This window comes from Tachyglossus aculeatus, chromosome X1, assembly GCF_015852505.1.
Source record: "Tachyglossus aculeatus isolate mTacAcu1 chromosome X1, mTacAcu1.pri, whole genome shotgun sequence".
NCBI lineage: Eukaryota > Metazoa > Chordata > Mammalia > Monotremata > Tachyglossidae > Tachyglossus > Tachyglossus aculeatus.
Window position 1 is genome coordinate 21,720,726 of NC_052101.1, and position 20,510 is coordinate 21,741,235.

At 45.3% G+C, this 20,510-nt stretch overlaps 1 protein-coding gene across 5 annotated transcripts in view; it reads left to right on the forward strand.

The window, feature by feature from the left end:
- FBXW11 (F-box and WD repeat domain containing 11) overlaps window positions 1–20,510 on the forward strand; it is a 142,496-nt gene that overhangs the window by 39,844 nt on the left and 82,142 nt on the right. For 2 of the 5 annotated variants that reach the window (XM_038772349.1, XM_038772348.1), the window contains exon 2: window positions 6,823–6,924. The exons of the other annotated variants lie outside the window; for them this stretch is intronic. In XM_038772349.1, the coding sequence (XP_038628277.1) occupies window positions 6,823–6,924 (102 nt within the window). The remainder of the gene's footprint in view (window positions 1–6,822; window positions 6,925–20,510) is intronic. 5 annotated transcript variants of the gene reach the window in all.

Genomic DNA, 20,510 nt, shown 5'->3' on the forward strand with positions numbered 1-20,510 from the left:
TGATGAAGTTCCGTATTTGGGTTTTGGGGCTGCTGTCAACTGATCGTATTGCGTACTCGCTGTGTGCAGAGCACTGTACTATGCTCTTGGGAGCGTATACAGTATAACAGAGGTGGTAGACGTATTCCCTGCCCACAGCGATTTTAGCGTCTCAAGCTTTGGACCCATTGATTGAAAAGAGCAGTCAACAATGTCTTTGAGATCTCTGTTTGGAATTGTTACTACTATTCATTCATTCAATCGTATTTATTGAGCGCTTACTGAGTGCAGAGCACTGTACTAAGCGCTTGGGAAGTACAAGTTGGCTACTAGCTCAAAGCCCGTCAACGCTTACTTGTAATTTGGATTATTTTTTTCATAAATGTCATTTCCGTGAACTTGCTAACATCTTTTAGACTGTGAGCCCACTGTTGGGTAGGGACTGTCTCTATATGTTGCCAACTTGTACTTCCCAAGCGCTTAGTACAGTGCTCTGCACACAGTAAGCGCTCAATAAATACAATTGATGATGATCGAAGCCCTTTTGCCAGTTCAGGCTTAGTGAGCTTGAGATCTTTGTGAGTTTTAGCCTGTCTGAATGATATTTCACCACCCAAAGAAGAAACTTTGAGATTTCTTTGCCCACTCCATCCTCTAGCTCATTTATGAAGATGCTGAGCACAATAGGTCCTAGCACTGATCACTGTTTACATTCCCCCCCCCCCCCAGAATAGCCTTGTTTTTGACTTTTTGTTTTCTATCTACTAGTTAGTTTTTCCATCCATGACCGAACCCTCCAATCCCATGATTATTCAGTTTTTAAAAGCCTCTGGGGTGGAACCTAGTCAGAGGCCTTTAGAAAAATCAAAACCCATTTCGTCCCCTCTAATCAAGTGCTTATTAGCTGTTTTCAAAGAGCTCCAGCAGCTTTAAGGAGAGTTGATTTCCACGTGCAGGAACATGTTGCATTTCCCCCAGATAGACTGAACCTGAGTGTAATTGTAGCCTCTGCTCTTACGGCAGGTGAAGAAGAGAGGCTTACCTGATGTAGAGTAACCAGGACTGTCACTGGAAGCGGTGTAATGAGCAGACTAGAGAACTCACTGACTTTCCACTCCCTCCTTTCATCGCTGGGCATATATATGCCGTTAGCAATCCTCAAGTGGCCCCAGTGATCCCATAGCCACCTCCCTGCTTTTGGTATAGATGAAGAGTGTTTATTATTGGTAATGTCATCCCTTCAAGGCACTCTTCACTCAGTAGTATTTACCAAGCACTGTTATAAACCCACAGGGCTGTACTAAACTCTTGAAACTCCTTTTTTGCCCCCCCCAATTTGCACGTGCCTGCCATTTTCCAGTTTTTTCCAAGCTTGGCTAATCTCCTTTAGTGAATTTCCCAGATATTAATGGAGGATTTGTATGACCACCTGGGTTTTTGTTTGCTTTTGTTTTGTTCCGTGGCATGTACTTTTACCAGGACGTCTTAAATGTTTTCTCAGTAACCTCTGAGGTTTTTTTTTTTATAATGGCATTTATTAAGCGCTTACTATGTGCAAAGCACTGTTCTAAGCGCTGGGGGGATGCAAGGTGATCAGGTTGTCCCACGTGGGGCTCACAGTCTTAATCTCATTTTACAGATGAGGTAACTGAGGCACAGAGAAGTTAAGTGACTTGCCCAAGGTCCCACAGCTGACAAGTGGCGGAGCCGGGATTCGAACCCATGACCTCTGACTCCAAAGCCCGTGCTCTTTCCAGTGAGCCACGCTGCTTCTCCGTTTTTAGCGAGTCTCTTAAAAATAACCCTTTCAGCTTTTCCCAAAAGGCCCACATTTCCCCGTAGTTTCTAAGTTAAATATCCAAGCATTTGGGTTTATTTTGATTTCCCCTCTCCAGCAGCAAGAGTGCTGAATTTTTTTTTTTTTAATCAAGTTGTCACCATTGTAGAGTGACTCTTCAGGATGTATTTCCTACACTAACTACTAAGAATCAAATCCAACGCATTAGCTTTCCTTCGTGGTTTTAGGACAGGCCGTTCAAGAAAATAGTGACTTATGCTACCCCTGCTTCCCCTTCCTTTTCCGTTGTTACTCAGCCAGTCTCTGTAGGATAATTGAACATTCTCGTTATTAGTACACGTCCAATTTTATAGCCTCTCTAGTCGCATCATTTCCTGATTAATTGCTTCATCCTGCTGCGTGTTGTGTTTTTGTCTGTTGCCTTTCTATCAAATAGATTCCATGGCACTTCTCTTATCAGATAAGACTTTTACCATGTTCCCGTTTATTGTGTCCTCAATGGTGCCACACCTCCGCTGTAGAGTTTGCAGCCTGGCTGCCCTGCGTCCGTCGGTTTTCTTCCCTCCACCAAATCTCGGCAAAACAGCCCTCTCAAAAGCCCTCCCTAGTCAATCAATCAATCAATCGTATTTATTGAGCGCTCACCGTGTGCAGAGCACTGTACTAAGCGCTTGGGAAGTACAAGTCGCCAAGCAGGCCGCCTCTCGGAGGGGTCCTGGTATTATTGAGGAAGCACTTGTTTATTTTGCTTTAGAAAGTTATTCAGGCAAAAGAACTAGGTGAGTCCAATCTGTGGTAGCTTTTAAGTCGGGTTCCAGTTGGCCCAGATGGTTCATCCACCCCAGAACTTGTACTCCAGTGTGTAAATTCCTTGTAAGTAGGGATCGGCTCAATCTTCTCCTTTCTTTGTACCCTCCCAAGCGCTTAGTACAGTGCTGTGCATCCCCGTGGTGTAGTGGATAGAGGACAGGCCTGGGAATCAGAAGGACCTGGGTTCTAATTCTGGTTCCACCACATGTCTGTTGTGTGACCTTGGGCAAGTCAGTCCACGTCCCTGGGCCTCAGTTACCTCATCTGTGAAATCATCATCATCATCAATCGTATTTATTGAGCGCTTACTATGTGCAGAGCACTGTACTAAGCGCCTGGGAAGTACTGAGGATGAAGACTGTGAGCCCCACGTGGGACAGGGACTGTGTCCAACCTGATCAGCCTGTACCTACCCCAGCGCTTAGTATAGTGCCTGGCACATAGTAAGTGCTTAATAAACACCACAATCGTTATTATTTATCATTATTAAGGAACTCCGAAAGGAGATGTAAATATTTGCCTTCTAGGAGCTGTTTTGAGTATGTTAAAGCGTAAGGGAAACGAGTGTTAACGTTGATATTCGTCTTCCTCCATGAGGCTACGGTTTCCGAGGAGAGGATGGCAGGGGCGGAGAAGAGGGAGGGCTCTCTGCAATGGGAAACCAGCCGTTTTCGGTCCCCTGGTGCATGACAGTTCCTACCAGTTTCCTCTGTCAGCTTTAAGCTGGAAACTGGAACTGTTCCTGAAGCCTTTTTTTTTTTTAAAAAAAGGTATTTGTCAACACTGCTGTAAGAGTTGGGGTAGATGCAAGTTAATTAGGTTGGGGACACAGTCCCTATCCTGTATGGGACTCAGAGCGTAAGTAGAAGGGAGAACAGGAGAACTGAGCTTGTAGTATCCCCAGTGCTAAGTACAGTGCCTGGCACGCAGTAAACCCTTAATGAATACCATAAAAAAGGGGGCCAGGTTCATTTAAGTGACTTCCCCAAGGTCAAGCAACAAGCAACTGACCGAGCTGGGATTAGAACCCAGGCCCGTGCTCTTTCCACAGGGTCATAATAATAATGATGGCATTTGTTAAGCGCTTACTATGTGCAAAGCACTGTTCTAAGCACTGGGGGGGGATACAAGGTGATCAGGTTGCCCCACGTGGGGCTCACAATCGTAATCCCCATTTTACAGATGAGATAACTGAGGCTCAGAGAAGTTAAGTGGCTTGCCCAAGGTCACACAGCGGACATGTGGCATTAGAATCCATGACCTCTGTCTCCCAAGCCCGGGCTCTTTCCACCGAGCCACGTTGTACGCTCTATCCTGCTCACGCTTTTAGTGATGGGATGTGCCAGCAAGGGTTCCTGTAGGATTACTGTGTCCAGTATGGGTTCTGGTTAATCGTGTTGGCACCTTTAATGGAACGTCACCTGCCGTGATTACAAGTTTGATGATTTAATTTATCTCCAAATTAGAAATGGCTTTCCTTTCAGTGTCTCTCTAGCCTCCAACACACCCAGGTCTGCCTCACGACGGCTGCATTCTTGTAAAACCCGGCATCTTAATCGTGTTGGCACCTTTAATGGAACGTCACCTGCCATGATTGCAAGTTTGTTGATTTAATTTATCTCCAAATTAGAAATGGCTTTCCTTTCAGTGTCTCTCTAGCCTCCAACACACCCAGGTCTGCCTCACAACGGCTGCATTCTTGTAAAACCCGGCATCGAGGACAGCTTGTGCTGAAGTACTCATCGTGCCTGACACCAGACACATGCCCAAAACGCTTTCTTCTGACACCATGGCACACTGTCTCCAAACAGGCTTGTGTTGTGTGATGAACATTCCCCTGATTCCCTAGCAGACCTCTAGCTAAAAAGCATAGCGATCGCACATCTTGCGCCTGGACTGAATGTACTTTGAAAGCAACCCAAATCCACAGCCGCTGTTCGCAGGGCGCAACTCGGGGACGTGTTGCTGCATCTAGGGAAGTTTCATTTGTCGTTTTGTTTATATAAGACTTAGGCGTGTATATATGTTTATATATTATATAAACAGAGAATACTTAAAACTTGGATTCGATATGCAAGATTGCGGTATGTTCAGGCCGTGCCCTTTGATCCGTATGATCTCGCTGTGGGAGGGAACGTGTCTGTTTATTGTTGTATCGTACTCTCCCAAGCGCTCAGTACAGTGCTCTGCACACAGTAAGCGCTCAATAAATGCGATGGAGTGAATGAATCTAAGGTTTGCAGCAACTGAAGATGTCCCCACTGCTCGCTCCCAGAGATCTAAGATTTTCAATCTTCTGCTGAAGAAGAGGCCAAATTTAAAATACCAGGAGGCACTGCCGTTTGGCCTAGTGGATAGAGCCCAGGCCTGAGAGTCAGAAGGACCTGGATTCTAATCCTGCCTCCGCCCCTTGTTCGCTGTGTGACTTTGGGCAAGTCACTTCACTTCTCTGGGCCTCAGTTGCCTCATATGTCAAATGGGGGTTAAGACTGTGAGCCCCATGTGGGGCAGGGACTCCGTCCAACCTGATTACCTTGGATCTACCCAGCGCTTAGTACAGTGCCTGGCACTTAGGAAGCGCTTAAGAAATACCATTTTAAAAAAGAAAGGGGAAATTTTGCATGTATGAGGACGGTCTGAGCTGTTGGTTGTGCAGGGGTCTTTTCAGGCACAATGACAAATAGAGATTTTAAAGTTCAGAGGATGAGCTTTGGCTTGGCCCTGATTTTAGATCATTTCTGATCTTTCTGCCCAGGCATGGTATTTTCTAGCTCATTGTGGAAGAGAGGTCATTTTCTCGACGTGAACAGAGTTAGAATTTAGTTTTGCAAGCGTAACTCTAAAGCCTGTAACCCAAGACACTGGCAGAATGAGATACTGTATATTTATTATCTCCTTTGTCACCTCCCGTCACAGAAGCTTATTTTTTGGTAATTATTAACTCTTGAAGTGGGAACTTTAGTGACCCAGGCTATCATTAATAGACTATGGCACCTCATTTGTAGACTTTTAGTGGAAAATGTCAGTCGCCACGTTTAGGAGCTTGAAAATATTCTCTTGCATTTCAGTGGTTTCAGTGATTATTACTGAGGTTAAAGGAAAAAAAAAAATCCCAAAAGACTGAACCAGAAGAAGATAGGGTTGTTGTGAAAGATTGCATTGTAAATTTGGGCTGGAATGGATATCTTAATTTTATTTTTATTTGTGTGTGTCTGCTTGTTCACACTTTACCCATGAGGGCAGTGTATGTATACAAATGTCTGCAGAATACTTAATCAGCAGCTAAATCAATCAATAGTATTTATTGAGCGCTTACTGTGTGCAGAGCAATGATATTAATTACTCCTAGGATATGTGGTAAGCTTTGCAAAAATGTAAGACCAAAAGTCACCGGATCTAGAGTCGGCAGAATAGTCTTGCACTGCATTTTTGGTTCCCTTTTAATATAGCTTTATGATCTCCTTAAGTGATAATGTAGATGTCCATTTATTTCTCAAAGTTTCGTTTTTACTTTTCTCTCTTCGAAATTCCTCTCTCACACTGGCAGGTCACTTTAGGAGGGGTGGATAAAAATGGGCTTTTTCGCCTTTGGCCAAGCCATTTAAGAACTAAACAAAGGCCAAGATGAGAAAAATAGCTTTTTAAATGAAAGGCGGAGATGCTAAGTAGTGACACTGTAAATCAGACTTCTTTAGGATTTAACGCTTTATGGGAATGCATTGGTCAGGGCTGACTCTTCCCTTGACTGTTCCTTGCTCTGCTGTGTATGCTTTCTCTCTGCTTAAAAATAATACAACACTCTCTGAAATCTTAGGATACAGGGGGATGGATAATTCAGTTCTGAGTTAGGAAAAAAAGATAGAATCGATACCGTATGGCGCTGGAAGTCAAAATTCCCGCAGCTGCTTCTCCAGACCTCCATAATGGATTTTAGACATTCGAGATGTACAACCCGCACTGATTTTTAACCACCTCGTGGATCCCCTGCATTATTAAATCGGGCACGAACAGTGAGCCGCGGGGATGGGGACTCCCTTCGTTAGGCCCCGAACCCTGGCACACCCTTGGAAGGTCTTCCCTCGGGTACGTTGTCACTGGCTGGCCGCTACTAACAATCCCGTTGTGTAAAAACAGTTCCCCACCGATCCCGCTACTGTTTTGAGTTTGCCTGAGTCGAGTGATTCGTTGTGGCATCTAACTGCTTCTTCTCTTCCTTCCTTTTTGTCACCCTGCAGTGTTCTGTGCCAAGGTCTTTGTGGCTAGGCTGCTCCAACCTGGTAGAGAGCATGTGCGCACTGAGATGCCTGCAGAGCATGCCCAGTGTCAGATGTCTCCAGGTGCCTTTCTTCTTTCTTGTTGTAATTGTGTTATGCGTATGCTGTGATCATGTGTTGAACGCTCAATAGCTTGTTTAATCCGGTTGTTAAAGTCTGCTAAATGTTCGTCTTGCGTCTTCCTCTGAAATAGCCCGAGCAACCGTGAAGCCTGGGAGTTAGGTTTTAAGTGGGTTCCGTTAGAGTAAATTGGTCCGAGCTCTGCATGAGGGGAGCGGTTTTGTTCCCATTGCTTGTGTTCCACCCCCTGGGGTTTTTCCAGTAGCAACTAGTTGTGCATGTTGTTCATCCCCGTTTGCTTTCACGTTTTTAGTTTAATCCTTCGGTCCGACTCTTTAAAAAAAACCAAAACAAACCAAACTTACGGAATGTTCTGATAGTTTCCATCACTCTCATTTCTACAGCTGCATCCCTCTTGGTTTACCACCCCAGGATGCAAACACAGAAGGGTGCAAGGACACCAAAATATAGAACACAACTTAGCGAGCAGCAGTCGGCAAACGGAAGATCAGAGTACAAAAATCCCAGCTTCAAGCTGTCACCGTCTCAGATTTGACCACTTGAAATCAGTAAATGAAAAGGTAGATCTTGTCCGAGTCATTGAATTACAGCCCGAGGATGCCTGGGGATTTCCATCGTGGTAGCAGCATGGTGGTTTTGTCATGGCATGTTCCAACTGCTCCGTCTGTCTAAAATGATGAACGTCAGTAGAGGAGCACCAGCAGCGGTGCTGGAGACTTGATTGTTTTTCCAGGATCCCCATTCCGTCATGATTTACTAACTGTATAAATCAGTCCCGGAGACAGGAAGAGAAATCCTGTTCTTTTTGGGCAGGTATATTCTTGGCCTGATTTAATGACGGGGCATTCAGAACACTGTCAGTATGGAAACTGATTTAAATGTATTTCGAAATATAGCTCGCTGAGCATGCGGATGTAGCTGGCGTTCACACGGAACCGTTTCTGAATGTTGCGACATTAGTGCATGTTCTCAGTTTGTTACTTTACAATGAATGCGACACAGCATTTGCGCTGTAGTCATAGTTTCTAACTCTGGCGCTGTTTATCAGAAAAATCGTTAATTAAATGTTGTGCCATTGCCGAGTTCAGTTGTGTGACCCAGTTTCATCAGGTTCTAGAAATTTGAGTCTAGAAGAACTTATCTTTGTAAATGATTCTTAGAACCACATATTGTTTGAATTAAAGATAATCGATCACTTATATCCATCAGCAAAACGGTTCAGTTGTGTGACCCGGTTTCATCAGGTTCTAGAAATCTGAGTCTAGAAGAACTTATCTTCGTAAATGATTCTTAAAAGCACATATCGTTTGAATTAAAGATAATCGATCACTTATATCCATCAGCCAGACGGTTCAGGTGTGTGACCCAGTTTCGTCAGGTTCTAGAAATTTGAGTCTAGAAGAACTTACCTTCGTAAATGATTCTTAGAAGCACATATTGTTTGAATTAAAGATAATCGATCACTTATATCCATCAGCCAGACGGTTCAGGTGTGTGACCCAGTTTCATCAGGTTCTAGAAATTTGAGTCTAGAAGAACTTACCTTCGTAAATGATTCTTAGAAGCACATATTGTTTGAATTAAAGGTAATCGATCACTTATATCCATCGGCAAAACGGTTCAGTTGTGTGACCCAGTTTCATCAGGTTCTAGAAATTTGAGTCTAGAAGAACTTCGTAAATGATTCTTAGAAGCACATATTGTTTGAATTAAAGATAATCGATCACTTACATCCATCAGCCAAACGGTTCAGTTGTGTGACCCAGTTTCATCAGGTTCTAGAAATTTGAGTCTAGAAGAACTTATCTTTTTAAATGATTCTTAGAAGCACGTATTGTTTGAATTAAAGGTAATCGATCACTTATATCTATCAGCAAAATGGGAGCATAGAGAGACTACAGTAGCTCTGCTTTTTTAGTCGAGGGGACACTGTTGTGAAACTTCTTAGGGTGGGTGGAGGACTGTGTGGATTAAAAGAGATTTAAAGTTTCACCAAAATACTATTTTTTTTGCACTTTTCCCCATATGTAAGGTGTTTGAATGACAGAAATCAGGGTTTGGGCCCGGACGATTAAAAGCAGACACGGGGAAATGCTTGTTTTCGTACTTGCAGCGCCTAGACCCCCATGTAGCTTTTTCTGGGGCTCTGTAGGACCCCCGCCGGACAGCTGGTTGTAACAGGGCAACGGGGAGGTGCCCCTCTGCTCCTGTCCCATCTTTGCCCGGCTGGATTGAGCAGCTCCTTCCTCTAGGCTGGAACCAGGGCTGCTCAGCAGAAGCCGGAGAAGGACAGCTGCCTCTCCTCCTCCTCCTCCTCCTCCTGCTATGTCTCAGGGGAGAAGTCGTCATTGTGAGTGGGTGAGTGTGTTTTGTGCTCTCCCTCTCTGTCTCGTCTCTGGGCTCTGAGTCTCACGCGGGCTCCGATAGCCTCTGGGATCCTGGGCCTGTCTCCGGGACTCATCCCTGTCTCTATTTCTGTGTCTCCTTTTCTGCCGCCTCCACTTCCCCACGCCCCGCCCGCTATCGTCGTAGCCGTAAGAAAGTAATTGTCGAATCCATCCGTCCAATTTCTTTTTGCTCTGTTTGATAATATTATTTATAGTAGTATTTATCGAACAGCCGTTATGCGCAGGAAAATGTCCGAAGCTCCCTGAAGTACAAATTGCTGATGAATTTATAGAGAGTTCGTTAGTAATTTGCCACTTAGTACAAGTAGCATCTAGGTGCTCCTTTATAATGGCAATTGCAGCCCATGGTCAGGAGTGAGTTTGCCATGCCAGCTTCAGAGGTTGTTTGGGTGGTTTTGTTCTTGTAGCTTATGTTTCGGCTCGTCCCCGGTTTGAGTTTGGTCCAAGTGATGCAGTAACATTAATACCAAATCAATCAATCAATAGCATTTGTTGAGCACTTACTATGTGCAGAGCGCTGTTCAAAAACTTTGCTATGTGATTAGTATTTTGGTGTCTATGATGTTATAAAACAACCAATCTGTATTCCACTAACCAATATGGAATTTCTTGGAAAAGTAAAATAGTCTCACCATTTTTGGGCATTTTAATTGAGTTGAACACGAGCCAAGAGGGGGGAATCCCCTCTCTTCCAGACAGTGATTTAACACTTTCTCAGAAAAAAAAACCAAACCAAAACCCCAAAGTGTCAGTGTGGTTGCTGCAAGCTTAGGGAAGTGTCCATGCTACTCCGTGCAGCAGAGAAAAGCAGAAGAATGGACTGCTGGCCCATTTGGTCCAGAATTCAGTCAATTCTGCTATAATGTACATTTTCTACTACACTACTTGGATAGAATGGTCCCCACAACCTGAGTTTGTTCTGGGTAGATAGTGGAAGAGAAAGAAATGGTTTTGCACTTGGACCTGGGACAAGTCAAAGCATGGCTACTATCATTCCATGGTTTGTATTTAGTTCCCACCATATGTTGAGCACTTGGGAAAGTATACCAGACAAGATCCCTGCCCTCAAAGGGCTCCCTGTCTAATCGGGGAGGCAGGCAGCCCCAGATTATATTCAAACTGTGCGAGCCGTAAGAACAAGAGTACTACAGATAGTAGCTCGACAGTTAGAATGAAAAAGCCTAATGAGTGATTGCTCCGCACGCAGTAAGTGCTCAATAAATATGATTGAATGAATATTTAATGTAATATACATACACAACCCAAGTGCTGAGGATGGCCTTAAATCAAATACAGAAGCGCTGAGGATGACATTTGGTTTGCTGTGACTTGGGTATTGGAAGCAGCGTGGCTTAGTGGAAAGAGCATGGGCTTTGGAGTCAGAGGTCATGGGTTCAAATCCCAGCTCTGCCACTTGTCAGCTGGATGACTTTGGGCAAGTCACTTCCCTGTGCCTCAGTTACCTCATCTGTAAAATGGGGACTAAGGCTGTGAGCCCCACGTGGGACAACCTGAAAACCTTGTATTTAGAACAGTGCTTTGCACTTAGTAAGCACTTAACAATACCATCATTATTATGAGAAGCAGCGTGGCTCAGTGGAAAGAGCCCGGGCTTTGGAGTCAGTGGTCATGGGTTCAAATCCCGGCTCCGCCAGTTGTCAGCTGTGTGACTTTGGGCAAGTCACTTCACTTCTCTGGGCCTCCGTTACCTCATCTGTAAAATGGGGATTGACTGTGAGCCCCCTGTGGGACAGCCTGATCACCTTGTAACCTCCCCAGTGCTTAGAACAGTGCTTTGCACATAGTAAGTGCTTAATAAATGCCATTATTATTATTATTATTATTGTTGGGAAATGATAGCCATGGTTTCTCAGTGTCATGGCATCTGGGACGGTACGTTCTTCAACAGTGGCACTGAAGACTGCCTGATCAGCCGCGATCCTTGACTGAGACTTCAGGACCTTTCAAGATTCCTAATTCCCTCTCCCAGTCAAGGATCCAATATCTTGGAATCTGTTGCAGTCCTCCTTCAAGCGCCCTCCCTTTCCCCTCTAGTAGCCCATTATAGATCTTGTCCAGGAAACCATTCTGGAACCTATTCCTGTTTTGTCTGAAAAGCTTCTCGTGCTAACAGATTCCATCTGCTTACCACTTGGTGGGTGAAAAAGTGGTTCCTGATGTGTTGAGCCCACCACTTTTAAGTTTTAATGGGTGGCCGGGCTTGATGTGGAATGAAATGGATAGCAATCTCTTGCTCCCCTTGACTACATCCTCTCTGTTACCTGTCTCACTCCAACTCCCAACCTGCCTTAGTGGGCTGAATCGGAGACCCTGTAGCCCACACTTTCAATTAGATCCCCCTTGTCCTGCTGGAATATTCCTCTTTGAAGATGGTCAGTCGATTAAGTATCAATTCATTTTTATCATCAGGAGGAATAACTAGGGGAATAAGCAGGCCCCTTTGATATGCAAAAGTGAGAGACACTACCTCCTGTGTTAACTTCAAATTTGGTGGTTCCTTAGAAACTGTTTGGAAAATACCAAGAGCTTCAAGAAGTGGTTCATTTAAAAAAAAAAAAAACTGTGAGAAGCTTTCCTTATAAGTAGAGAAAGAGGAAACAACATTAATTTAGGTAGTGAAATCGAATCTGAAAAAGAATGGGGTAATGTGGGTGATGGGAGATAAAACTAAAGATTTTTCAGACAAACAGATCTGATCCTTAATGTACAGACTTCTATCGTGGGATCACCCGGGCATACTTTGGATTCTGAAGGTGCAAAGATTTCGGTGAAATACCAGTTTATTTTCTTTGACTTTCTATAAGAAATGAGCTCATCTCCCTGGGTGGTACTGGGAGCAGGACCTGATTTGTGTTCTCCAATGGATGGACTGATTTGATCTTTGAAATGCCATTTATATGCCAGTAGGAGATAGGCTTACAAAATAAGAGCATTTGCTGGCGGTTCACATCCGTTTTGTGAATTAGTTGCTAAACTCAGGTAACAAGGGACCAAACTCTGTGGAATAGTGATGTTTGTTTTCTGTCTTTAGAGCCATGTAGTTTCCAGTGAAGTCTTTCTGTTCCCCTTTCATTTTTGTCCGTCAGTCCATCTATGTGTCCGCCCATCTGGCCATCCGTTAGTCTGTCCGTAGGGGAAGAGCAAAGGGATGCTGTGTGATCCTGGGCAGATCACTGCACTTCTCTGTGCCTCAGTTGCCTCATCCGTGGAGTGGGGATTGAGACTCTGAGCCCCACATGGGACAGGGACTTTGTCCAACTCGATCTGCTTGTGTCTACCCTAGTGCTTAGCGCATAGTAAGCACTTAACAAATACCATCATTATCATTAGTCTTATAAATCAGATTACATTTACGTACACAATAATGAGAACAACAATGATAATAATCACATCAATAATAATCACAACACTTCAAGTGATAACCTCACCTCACCTTGCCCCCTCCTACCTCACCTCCCTTTCTCCTTCTCCAGCCCAGCCCGCACCCTCCGCTCCTCCGCCGCCGCTAACCTTCTCACTGGGCCTCGTTCTCGCCTGTCCCGCCGTCAACCCCTGGCCCACATCCTACCTCTGGCCTGGAATGTCCTCCCTCCTCAAATCTGCCAAACCAGCTCACTTTCCCCCTTCAAAGCCCTACTGAAGGCTCGTCTCCTCCAGGAGGCCTTCCCAGACTGAGCCCCCCTTTTCCTCAGCTCCCCCTCCCCATCACCCGACTCGCTCCCTTTGCTCTACCCGCTTCCCTGCTCCACAGCACTTGTACATATCTATAATTCTATTTCTTTATATTAATACCTGTTCTACTTGTTCTGATGTGAATATATATCTCTTATTCTATCTATTTATATTAATGCTACTGATGCCTGTTTACTTGTTTTGATGTCTTGCTCCCCCTTTCTAGACTGTGAGCCCATTGTGGGCAAGGATTGTCTCTCTCTGCTGCTGAATTGTACTTTCTAGGTGCTTAGTACGGTGCTCTGCATACAGTAAGCGCTCAAAAAATGTGATTGAATGAATGAATAAAGGAGGGGGAGAGAGACATCGATACAAATAAAACCGTTGTTGGGTAGGGATTGTCTCTATCTGTTGCTGAATTGTACTTTCCAAGCGCCTAATACAGTGTTCTGCACACAGTAAGCTCTCAGTAAGTACGATTGATTGAGTTAAATTTTGGAGGCCGGAGGAACCTTAGGGTTTGTAGAAAGTCACCTGGGCACCTTTTTACTGCTACCTTGCAGCAAGGGGGTGGGACTTTTGAGAGCAGGTTGACTGAAAATAGATCTTTCAGGCATAGCAGTTGGTTATCTAAAATGACTTTACAGACAGTGTTATCGAAGGCAAGAGAAACTTCCTTTCCCCCTTCAACTAGGATGATTGATCTCCAATTAATTATGCAGTAATGGACTAGCCTCCAAACTGCATCACTCACTTCTAGGACACACTGATGCGCCTTTTTCCTTTTTTTACTTCAGGTCCATGTTCATCTATGAACCAGATATCCGAGTTGATCTGAGCTCAGAGGAGAAGGACATATGCAAGGAATCACGCTAGTAGATGCAAGGTGTTTATTAGGTGGACACCAGGGAGGTTTATATGCTAGCTTTTTGTGGGGCTTGGACAGGGAAGGTGCCTGCAACTCCGCCTGCCCACCCAGTTTTTCACACCTATGTAGCACTCAGCTCCTGGCCGCCTCCCCTCCCTCTGCTGTCCCCATCCTCCGGCTGCCCAGAGATATTTTTCCCTGGCTCCTGCCTGCAGCTCTCACTTCTTCCCGGCTCCTGTTTTCCCTCCACTGTCAGTCAACTCCCTCTCTTTCTTCCACCTCCTTTCCGACTCCTGCAGATCCCTTGTGGTTCTTCACTGTATTCCCTCCTGGGACAAAAGCTTTCTCACCCCACATTCTTACCAGCCGGGTTACTAAAATCAACGCCTTCCTTTATTTTGTGTCTCCAGATTTAATTCTCTGTATATCGTCAGTAAGCTGAATAGTTGCTGTATTTACTGAGTGCTTACCGTGTGCAGACCACCCTGCTAAGTGCTTGGAAGAGTACATCTGACAGTTGGTAGAGAAGTTCCCATAACAAATTTACAGTCTAGAAGGGGAGGCAGACTTTAATAGAAATAACACGTTTCAAAGTCCATGAATACCTTTATAATGATAGATGATTTCTGTCCTGTTAGGGGAGATGAGTGAAAACAGGTTACTTGATAGTGAATACCCATAGAAGTGAAATGCCAAGCAGGATTTTTTTTTGTTGCCTTGGATGAGGCTAATCTGGGATTATGGAGTTGAGTTCCCTTTCGACATTATTGTAGCATCTTTTCTCCAAGAGACTTGGCAGTCTAAGCTTTTGAAGCCACGTGAGCACCAGAATATTAGTGGGGAGTTTAGAAATGAAGATTCTGAGAAAAGGTTGAAAGCAAAAAATGTGAGAACTTCTATTTGCGGAGTTGTTTCCAAATAACTTTCAAATGATCAGTTTAACACGTACAGATTTAAATGTGTTTACCTTTTTAGGACTTTTGACGTTTTCCCATCACTCCGGTTTGTGTGAATTTGTGTGTGTGTGTGTGTGTGTGTGTGTGTTTACGTGTGTGCATGCCACACAAACTATAAAGACATTTCCCCAGTGTCCCTTTGTGTCTTCTTCTGCTTGTCTGGCTCCTTCTCAACCCACCTTTCCATCCTTGGTTTCATCGGTTGGTTGCTGAAGAGAGCCCAGCCAGTCAGTGGATGACCCTTTCATCGCGCTCTCCTCACCCCGCTTCAGTCACAAAGTAGAGGTTTGAAGCCAGACTTCTAACCGGTCTTTACCACCCAGGGAGAACCTCACCCCTCTCTCCCTCCTGCCCGTCCCTGCTTTGTGATGTTGGTCTGAATAGAGCTTTGGACGGGCCAGATCCCTCCAGTCTTGATCAAATTAGTAGCCGTATGACTCACTCAGAGCCATTCTCTAATTTTGAAAAGATGCCCTGGCGCAGAATGGTAAGACCCTAAAGGGACAAAAGCGTCTTTGGCCCAGGAGATCCTGGCTGCACATACACAGCTTGGACATTGTGTAGTCCCACAGCCAGTTGGATAGTCGGCAAATTCACGTTGGATTTGTCTACCCAAGTTAGGGAAAATTGCCCAGACCCAGCCGGGAGCTGTAAAGGCTTCATCCTGGTGCTGGCCTGACTCAGTCAATCAAACTCAGGCTTTGGGCCCTCCCTCATCTCCCAAATTGGGGCAGCTGCCCGTTCCCCACCTGTAAGCTTTGATTTGCCTCCTTGGTTCTTCCCCCTCTTCCCAGCCCCACAGTACTTACGTACCTATCCATCGTTTATTTATTTGTGTTGATGTCCGTCTCCCTCCCTCTAGGCCGAAGATCATTGTGGGTGAGGAACGTGTCTGCTTATTGTTGTATTGTAATAATAATAATTATAGCATTTATTAAGCACTTACTATGTGCAAAGCACTGTTCTGTGTACTCTTCCAAGCGCTTAGGTGTGGTGCTTTGTGCACAGTAGGCACTGGAATACGGTTGATTGGTTGAATGAATGCCCTCTCCCAAGTGCTTAGTACAGTGCCCTGCCCACAGTAAGCGCTCAGTCCATGCCTTTGCTTCCCCCTCCTTCCTCTCCCCCTTGCCCTCCCTCTCCATCCCTCTGTCTTACCTCCTTCCCTTCCCCACAGCACCTGTATATATGTTTGTACATATTTATTACTCTACTTATTTATTTATTTTACTTATACATATCTATTCTATTTATTTTATTTTGTTAATATGTTTGGTTTTGTTCTCTGTCTCCCCCTTCTAGACTGTGAGCCCACTGTTGGGTAGGGACTGTCTCTCTATGTTGCCAACTTGGACTTCCCAAGCGCTTAGTACAGTGCTCTGCACATAGTAAGCGCTCAATAAATACGATTGATGATGATGATGATGATGTTGGGTAGGGACTGTCTCTATACGTTGCCTACTTGGACTTCCCAAGCGCTTAGTGCTGTGCTGTGCACACAGTAAGCGCTCAGTAAATATGATTGATTGATTATTGATTGATTTGCTTCATGAATTTCGTTCCATTCTGAGTCCGCTCAGGAAATGGGAAGCAGCATATCCTAGTGAGAAGAGCACAGGCTTGGGAGTCAGAGGACCTGCGTTCTGCTTCCAGCTCTGCCACTTGTTTGCTGTGTGGCCTTCTCGGTGTCTGGAAAATGGGGATTAAGACCGAGCCCCATGTGGGACATGGACTGTATCCAATCTGATTAGCTTGTGTCTACACCAGAGCTTGGTAATAATAATAATAATTATTATTATGATGGTATTTGTTAAGCACTTACTTGGTACAGTATCTGGCACGTCAAAAACACTTATATACCCTAAAAAACAAAAACCCACATTCTGGGCAGCAACCCTGAGGCTTTGGGATGGAGGGGAGAATCATCTGGGCCAGGGATGCAGGCCAGGAGCAGCCGAGAGGGAAAAGGCTGTGATATGCAGAAAAGCACGCTTTCTCCTCCCTCGGGGTTAGCCTCCTTAGATTAGTTGGGGGGCCCCCCAGTTAGCACCAGTAGAGATGGGGAGGGGGGAACCCTGAAGACCCCGCTTTCCCGGCCAGGGGAGATCCAGGGGCCGCCACCACCCTTCATAAAGGGATAAGCAGGAGCTCTGTTGTCTTAGCAGAACAGTTAAAGGGCACAAGCTATTTGCTGCCACTTTCTGCCTCCCCGCGTCTCCCCCATCACGGCCCCACTGTTGCCACTCGGGCTATTTTAGACGATAAATCAATCAGTCGTGTTTATTGAGGGCTTACTGTGTGCAGAACACCGTACTAAGTGCTCGGGAGAGTTAGTAGACACGTTTTCTGCCCACAACGAGTTTACAGTCTATGGGAGAGACAGCTATCAATTGAACAAAAAAGTTACAGATATGTACATAAGTGCTGTGGGGCTGAGGAAGGGGTGAATGAAGGGGAGCAAATCAGTGATGCAAAAGTGCAGGTAACAGCCATCCTCTTTCAGCGCCTGGGGTTTGATGAGGTTCAGGTTGCTAGTTGTGTTTAAGGGGCCGTCGCGATCCATTTCATGTAATTTATGCACCCGTGTGCCCGACAGCAAATAAGCAATCGATAAATCTGTCAAGTATTCAACGCCACATGGGGGTAGAAGTCAAGGCCATGGCGGAGGAGGGGCGTCTTCCCGACAGGTGGATGAGTTGGGGATTTTTCCTTTGGGGGCTGTTACCTCCCTGCTGCCGTTGCCACCAAATGGCATCGGTCGATCGGGCCAGCCTGTAATGGAACCCGTAAGTACAGATGCACACGCTCGATCTTTCACCCAGAATCACACACCCACAGTCAAGCAGACACCCACACAGGCACACCCAGAGTCCCTAAATGTCCAATTACCTGTTCCCACACCCTCATTTCCCCATCCACACCCTCTGCCCGCCCCCTGGCAGGCTGCTTCCTCTCCCTCCCCGCCGGGGCCGAGGCTGTTTTTACCGGAATGCTATCTCGTTGGTGAGGGCCATGACCCTAGGAATATCTGGGTCCCAGGAGTAGCCTCTTGGGAATGTGATAATAGAGTGGAGGTGGCTGTGGAGGATGTAGATAATTGAGGATGTGTCCTGGGTTAATATTGATCCGACTTGATCTATGACCACATCTCTGGACTGTTTTCCATCGTGGAGTCCCCTGGGCACAGCCTGAGCACGCAGTCGAGTGGAAGATTGGGGTTTGAGATGCAGTCACAAACAAATTATGGGTCCTTGATGGGGAGATGTGGATGTGTAAAGTGGGTTTTTTCCCACTGGAATGTGTTGGGATTTATGAATAATGAAAGCAGGAGACTTGAATTCAGCCCATCTTCTATACTTAGGCCAGTATCGTGAGTGAATAATCTGATATTAGTACCCATCTTCTATACTTAGGCCAGTATCGTGAGTGAATAACTAATCTGATATTAGTACACTTTTTTTCCAACCAAAAAGGCCAAGATGATGAAATCAGTTCAACGGAGCTCTGTTAGGGTAGGTGGAGGAGGTTCTTTCTAAGCTTTTTCTTTAGGATTCCATGATCTTAATCTTACGTGAGGCACCGGGTAGGTTCTTGTTGGACTGAAGGATTTGGATAGCTTGTGTTTGCGTTCGGATGAACCTAATCACTAAATGTAAACGTCGGTGTATGTTAATGATGGTTTAGAGACTTGTTCTGAAATCACAGTTAAAAACCTCATCATGTAGCAGCACCTCAAGGCGAGCAGGTTCGGTCAGTGTGACTCAGAGCGGGCGAGCCTCCCCTCCAGAAGTGCCACCACCGGGCTCAGCTCGATAAAAGCAGATCCAGTGACGTTTTCCTCCTCCCCATATGGATCACAGCTCTCTGTTAAATCATGTAGGGGATCTTATCAAACCTGTATCATTCGTTGAATTAGAAGAAAAGGACAAAACCTTTGATTAAGTTAAAGCATCAGTTCTCTCCTCCTCTCCCCCCGTGGAATTTTTAAATGCTTACTGTGTGTCATGCGCTTAGAACAGTGCTTTGCACATAGTAAGCGCTTAACAAATACCATCATTATTATTATTAAGCGCTGGGGGAGAAACAGGTTTACCAGGTTGGTCACAGTTCCTATCCCACCTAGGGTTCACAGTCTTAAGTAGGAGGAAGTAGGATTTACGGCTGAGGCCTAGAGAAGTGAAGTGACTTGCCCAAGGTCCGATTCCCGGACCCGTGCTTCTTCCACTAGGCCGTCCTGCTTCCCTAAAGAAAAACCACAAATTGTAAAACACTCTAGGCTGGGAATTGTAGGATAAAGTCATGATCCCTTCCCTTCCCTTCCCTTCCCTTCCCTTCCCTTCCCTTCCCTTCCCTTCCCTTCCCTTCCCTTCCCTTCCCTTCCCTTCCCTTCCCTTCCCTTCCCTTCCCTTCCCTTCCCTTCCCTTCCCTTCCCTTCCCTTCCCATCACATGCTCAGAGCCCTGCTGTTGTCACTCCCACTCCCTCAGCTCTCATCTCCTTCTCTAAACTGTAAGCTTGTGGTGGGCAGGGAACGTTCTCAGCAACTGTTATATTGTACTCTCCCAAGTGCTCGGTACAGTGCTCTACACACAATACGTGCTCAATAAACACGATCGATTGATTGGGAGGGTTTGGTTTCTGTCGGGAAGGAATAGTAGAAGCATCAATTGAGCTCTGCCTTCGCTCTCTCTGTCTGTTTCTGCCTCTGTCTTTGTGTGTCTCTGTCTCTGGTAGGTGGCATTGAATTCATTGAATGAATGAGTGAGTGAATGAATGAATGAATGAATGGCAGTGTAAGAGGAGAAGGTTCAGGAAAAGTGGTAGACCAGCTGCTTCCTCAGGAGGACCTTTCCCATCCCCTCCTCCTTTTCCAAGGCCTCGCTGTTCAATCAATCAGTCAATCGTATTTATTGAGCGCTTACTATGTGCAGAGCACTGCACTAAGCGCTTGGGAAGTACAAGCTGGCAACATACAGAGACAGTCCCTACCTAATAGTGGGCTCACAGTCTAGAAGGGGGAGACAGAGAACAAAACCAAACATACTAACATAATAAAATAAATAGAATAGATAGGTACAAGTAAAATAAATAAATAAATAGAGTAATAAATATGTACAAACATATATACATATATACAGCTGCTGTGGCTGATCCTGCTGACTGGCCCTGGTTGTGGGCAGGGAACTTGCCTACCAACTGTCTTATAGTGGAGTCTCCCAAGTGCTTAGAACAGTGCTCTGCATTCATTCATTCATTGTCGTATTTATTGAGCGCTTACTGTGTGCAGAGCACTGTACTAAGCGCTGGGGAAGTACAAGTTGGCACCATATAGAGACGGTAAGTTCAAGGCTTTAAGGTTGAAGCCAAACTAACAGAATGTGAAAAGATATTTTGTAATTAGACAAAAATTTTTTTATCGTTTATCACTAAACTGTAAAATCATGCAAATATAAGGTAGCCTACAGTAAGCGCTCAGTAAATACCATTTGTTGATGGGCAGGTAAGAGTTCAAAGCTCTTTCTGCAGCGGACCACCAGGGAGCTGCTGTGGAAGCAGTCCTTTCCCAGGTTTGGGAGTTGCCATCTGCAGTGATGCCTCCCGCCCCCGAAGGAATTCTCACTCTCAGCGTAATTTGTAAGATATT